General features: G+C 34.6%; 1 protein-coding gene across 1 annotated transcript; it reads right to left on the bottom strand.

Annotated features, from left to right (window-relative positions):
* Positions 1–1,064: 1,064 nt before the first annotated feature.
* LOC107024279 (scarecrow-like protein 21) lies at positions 1,065–4,352 on the bottom strand. Its single transcript, XM_015225229.2, has 2 exons — positions 4,165–4,352; positions 1,065–3,094 (listed from the first exon to the last, which is right to left on the bottom strand). The coding sequence occupies exon 2, from the start codon at positions 3,021–3,023 to the stop codon at positions 1,272–1,274; it is 1,752 nt and encodes a 583-aa protein (XP_015080715.1). The 5' UTR covers positions 3,024–3,094; positions 4,165–4,352; the 3' UTR covers positions 1,065–1,271.
* Positions 4,353–6,055: the final 1,703 nt, after the last annotated feature.

The following is a 6,055-nucleotide window of genomic DNA, read 5'->3' on the forward strand; positions in this document are numbered from 1 at the left end:
TGGTGGAACTGCCATAATTGGACCCTACAAAGGATTTGGTCTTCGAAAGCATTTTGTCATACAAATTGACTTTATATTATTTTGGTACTTCTAAGTTTGTTCGATACTTTTATTTTATCGTTTAAACTAAAAAATTTATATTAAAAATTTCAACATGCTTAAATTGTGTCTATTAAGTATATTTTGCTGACATATCAAAAGACGTGTTTTTGACCTTTTACCAACGTGGAAATAGCCTAAATTATATATTTTGCTGACTGAAAATATTCTTATAAGAAAAATAATGTTATATATTTTGTTGGACGTATCATGATTCACGTCCTTAATGAATTGATAGATGCCTTGTTTAGATGGAAAAAAATATATCTAAACACATTACTTATTAATACTATAATGGGATTAATTGGTATATAATTTGATTTATGTATATTTATTGTGTGATACACAATATAACTTTTTTATATCACACACAAAATAGAGCTGGCATGCCAATTGGGCCTTTTATTTGTTTCTAGTTTCTATAGTTCACAAAGATAATGCTAAAAAGGAAATGTGATGTCCTCTTTGTAATAGCCCATTTTGAGCTAAAGGCCTACACAACTTTTATAACATGTGAGTACTTGCCTAGGGTGTCACACATCCCCTCCCCCTCTCTTTAGGAAAGAGCCCACCTCATTGTCTACTTTGGACATTTGTACGCCTTTAAAATGCGTTATTTGTACGACTTTAAAATGCGTTACTAATTACTGTACCCTTATATATCTTAGTCCTAATATATCAATATCTCTCGTGTTAAAATGCGTTACTAATTATTGTACCCTTATATATCTTAATCCTAATATATCAATATCTCTCTTGTGTTAAAATGCGTTACTAATTATTGTACCCTTATATATCTTAATCCTAATATATCAATATCTCTCTTGTGTTTTGTTGATGAGAAATTTATTAGGATGTTACAACTCTTATTTTGTTGTTGTTCGCACTTATAAAGTCTAATGTTTACAAAATACATTTCCGTGAAGATTATGCAAGAAAAATTCCAAATTAAAGGGACAAACAGATGAACATAATAAGAGATGTCTATAAACAATATAGTTTTTGATACATGAAATTATCTATGGAAGAGTGAAACTACATAACATGAAAGAAAGGCTATTTCATCTGCTGCTTTCTCCACTTACTGAACTTACATACTTGTTATTTGCTAAACTAGATCTTCACTAGACCCCGAGAGCTTAGTCCACCAGGCTGTCCTTTCGTAATTTTCTTCAGTGCCAAGCTGATGCAGAGATTAGGTTCCTCTTTTTCCATCCCAACAACATAGCTCCATCTTTCTCCACCAGTGTATAATGTTCTGAGTAGCACCTCATGAGGCTCTTTATCACCGAATTTACGTAAGAGCTCAAAGGATACTGGTGGAACCCTGCCATTGTGAACCTCAATTTCCATTTCCCTAATAGCTCGTGGCGTTCCACTCTTTCCATGCCCTCACATGCTATGACGTTAACTATATCCCTTGCCAAGCAATGCTGCTCCACGTTGATTCTTTCCTTCCTGTCCCTTTCTAATGTCACATCTATGGACTCGAACATTGCAGAATAGTAGTCTAGAGCTTCTTGAAATCGAGGGAAAAAGGGGGCGGTGTTTGTGTTTGATTCTTGTTCCACCAACGTGACAACCTTTGGAGAAAACGACTTCACCATCCTTAGAAGCTCATCCCTTGGATTAGTCACGTCAACGCTCTCATCAGGTGTGTGGTGAAGTGTCAAAGGGAAGTTTACTGCCAGAGCCTCACCAGGCCTCACATTAAGCATATCCCTGGTGACTTCAGGAGCGAAAACTGGTACAGCATGAAACTCAACAGGAATGTTGAATTTCTCAGAAATTGCTGCGAGCTTTTTCCCCACTACGGCCAATCCATCTCCTCGGGCGTATTTTGAAACTGGATCATCAATACCTGTAATACGTACATAAGGTGCACCGCTAGGCCTGGCCGCAAGAGCTTGAAGAAGAGTCATCCATTGAGTCCCTTGTGCAATTTGGAAGTCTATAATGTGAATGCGATTTTCATTTCTACACGCATCTGCTATTGCACCATTTGCAGCCATGTAACCGAACTTCAGATAAGGGCATATCTCATATAAGATATGCATGTAGGAAAGCAAGTCCCTGCCTGCTGGTTCCTTACACCTGAGAGCCCTGTATATGTTGGTTCCGGATGCTTCTTTTCTCGCTACTAGCCCTTCTACGATGTAAGCACCGAGACGCTGGATTGGATCACCAGTAATGGACACAGCACTTCTTGCCTTGGCAATCAATTTTTCAAAATCATCCAAGTTGTTCTCAGCAAGAGCTCTGGCACACGCGATAAGCAGCTCGTTTAGGTTGCCAAAAGGAATCCCCTGCAACGGATAATCCACCATCGGTTTGTGATGCTTCTCACTTTGAATTATATTGCCTGATATGCCAAAAACAGAAACATGTGATGGCTGTGTTTCAATTCGATACGGAACCTGGCCATCTTGGTGCCACATACCGGACCTCTGACCACCTGATGCTTGTGGCTGCTGAATTTCCCCTGCAGAGGGGCTGGATGTTGTGACTTCTTCTGGCCCCATTAAAGCGGTCTCTAACTGAAGCAGCGCATGTTTCATGTTGTGACTGTGATTTGCATACTGGAGTAAAGAATTATCACCAGAATAAACCAGAAGATTGTTATGGCGGAAATCTGGAGAGGGGCTAGGCCTACAGAAATAATGATTATAATCCCGCGAGGAATTACTGCAAGGACTAGTCCCTGATATATTTTCAGTAGAGCTGTGTTGCTCCAGGCTATCACTTAATGTGGTAGGGGTACCAGGATCATTATAGTTTGCAAATGGAGAATTCGGAGAATTTCCCGAATCAAATTTCAATGTTCCCAACAGCCTATTAGGTATCGAAGGGGTAGTAGTCATAGAGTAAGAATATGGCAAATTCACATCAGTCGCACCATATCCATACAGATTGTGTGATTCCATACTATATGGCTATCATTACCTGCTCTAAGCACAAATCGCACTTAACAGCTTCTATCTGTTAAAATATCAACCTGCAAAAGATACAAGAACAAGCATAGATCAGTTTGCCAGCCCTCGCTGATCGAAAAACAGACTTTTCGAATGATGTAGAGAAGCAGAAAATACAAGTTCAAGCACAAGGAGCACAAACATGATTTTATGAGGCAAAATAAGATAAATCAATCTTGGTGATATTAACAACAGCAGGTAACACTAACAATAATGAAATGCACAATTAGATTGAAATTACAACTTCACAACCACAATCGTTAGGATTTTCGGAACACAACAGATACATTCAACAACAACATACCGAGTGTAATCCAACGAGTGAGACATCTATATCCCTCAACACACTTTCTACCCTACCATAACTCCCATCTCTGCTCTCCTCCCAAAAGAACATATAAACTTAACACTATGATATGATAGTCGAGATTAGCGTAAGCTGCGTTGGACACCACAGTTGTAACAACAATCAATGAAAAAAAATCTCTAAAACTTATGTCAAAACTAATAACTTCTTCGTTTAAAAAAGAATACAATATTTCCTTACAGCTCTTATAAAATAAATGACACTTCCATTTCCTTTAATAACAAATTTGTATAGCTACACACGCATTATGTCCACGAGTTCAAAAAATCTTATAAATATCAGTTTCGAGTAAGTAACTAAATTTTCATAATAAACTAAAAAACAAACCTTTGTAGCAGGGAAACCTTATTAAGCTACTAGTGTGAAACTTACATTGTTCAACTGAACTCGATAGCTTTAATTTAAATAATATTCTTTTATTTAAAAAATCATTAACTGAATTCGATAGCTTTAATTTAAAGAATATTCTTTTATTAAAAAAACCATTAAATATGTACAAATTATTTAGTTTAGAGCATACTAAACTTTTAAAAAGGCAAACTAAAATATTAAACCTATAAATTTCAAATTCTGACTTCGCTTCTTAACTACAATATTCATGTCAAATCCAGTCTCGATACAGCAAAACCTAATCAGTTAACTAAGTCGATTAGCTATCTGAACTTTCACCAAACTCATAACGAAGAACACAAACACTTGAAAATTGAAATTGAGAATGAACAATACCTGGTAAAATTTACAGAATATGCAACGCAAACTCGAAAATTCTTCAAAATTAGCAAATTCTATTATTTTTTCAAGTATGAATTTTTTGAGATATAGAAAGGATAATTGAGAAGGAAAATGAGAAATTGCTTTGTTTTTATGTTGAAGAGGGTTGAGCTGACCCTTTGGTTTAGTAAATTTTGAATGCAAGTATTAATAGGGTTAAATTTGACGGAAATACTGACGGAATATTTTTAACGGAAGGTTTCGCCGACCACTAATTTCAACAATTGCTGAATGTTCCTGGGCCACTCACGCGCTACTTTGCTGTGTATAAATCACGATGTTCGTATTTTTTATCTAAAAATAAATCGTAAAATTTTAAACATGTTTTAATTGAAATTAATATATAATCAAAAAAGAGGAGAAGTTATCATAATATGAATACTTACTGAGTTAACTCATGTGTTCAATTAGAATAAATTCAAATACTAAATGAAATTTTAATTTATTTATTTATTTAATTCTATAATATTCGTTTTCTTTATGATTTTGAATATATTATAGTAATCTCCTTTATTTCAAATTTTGGAAAGGGCAATTACATAAGATAAGACATGAATCTAGATAGGAAAAAGTGAAGGAAAGAGTAGAGTGTTATCGCCGCATAGTGGTACCATTGTAATATTTATCACATGCTGACTCTACACTATTTTTCTTATTAACTGTTATGCTTTTTTTTAATTGTTTTATTTTATTGTACTTTTTTTTGGCTTTCCATTCGGTATTTCGATCTACATTGGAGCTTCGACTAAATTTGAATTGCGCTCTGCAGACCTACTCGAGGGTTGTGTTTCCATACCTAGGGCTCGAACCCAAGACATCTGGTTAAGGGTGAAGCATTCCCACTTGTGCACCACAATTTATATTGATTTTTTTTATTATACTTAAATTTAATGTACTTAAATCAAGACTCTTTGAAAAGTAATCTCTCTAGCTTCATAAGGTAACAACAAAATTTACGTATATTCTACCTTTAACTTCTTATTAAAATTTCTGTTCTGATATATATTATATCGCATATAAATATAAATTTAATCGAGCCTTAATACTAATCAAAATCTGAGGTAAATAAGAGTAGGAGATGCAAAGTGATGATGAGAATCACGTGTGAGGCAACATGACAAAGTGTGGGCCGCCCACTGTATAGAGCTGAGTAATTTCGCCAAGTGTTTAATTCAGCCAACACATATTCACCAATTAAAAACTACTTATTAAAATTATTTTTTGTATTTCTTTATAATAATAACTTTAAACTATTTATATTTTTGACCCTATAGCGCGTTACGCGTTTTAGCTGACTTTCATATAATATATTATGGGTCTTCTGCAAATGTTACTTTTGTTTTTTTTGGGTCAGCATGACCTGAAAAATGTCATTTATTTTACCATCACTTTTATCTAGGCACCTCTCTCTGGACTCACACGTGACATTTCTAACCTCGTCCGTTTAATATGGATCAAGATAATGGATTATAATATATACATATATTATTTAATTTAACTTTTCGCGGACATTTATATGTGATCTAAATTTGACCGTTCATAAATAGGAAGTTAAATTTGTATAGAATTGTACAATACACATAAAACATCATTCTAGCTGGATTTAAATCGAGTACTTGCGTGTGAATCCTCTAGCTTGCAATAAATAGCATAGTGACACTCCTATGCTTTTCATGGTTGCACTGTTGATTATATCTTAATGTTTATCGGTTTTTCAAAATAGATATACATATATATACATGATTTTTCTGAAATTAACGAATGCACAAGTATCTTACCTAGAGGGGTGATTCTGTCATCTGTCTCTGTACATGGGACATACATTGTCTTGTATGATATCATATAC

The sequence above is a fragment of the Solanum pennellii genome, chromosome 7, assembly GCF_001406875.1.
Source record: "Solanum pennellii chromosome 7, SPENNV200".
Taxonomy (NCBI): domain Eukaryota; kingdom Viridiplantae; phylum Streptophyta; class Magnoliopsida; order Solanales; family Solanaceae; genus Solanum; species Solanum pennellii.

Excerpts from the sequence above, each read along its gene's own strand:
- LOC107024279 (XM_015225229.2), bottom strand. The coding sequence starts at position 3,023 with ATGGAATCACACAATCTGTATGGATATGGTGCGACTGATGTGAATTTG.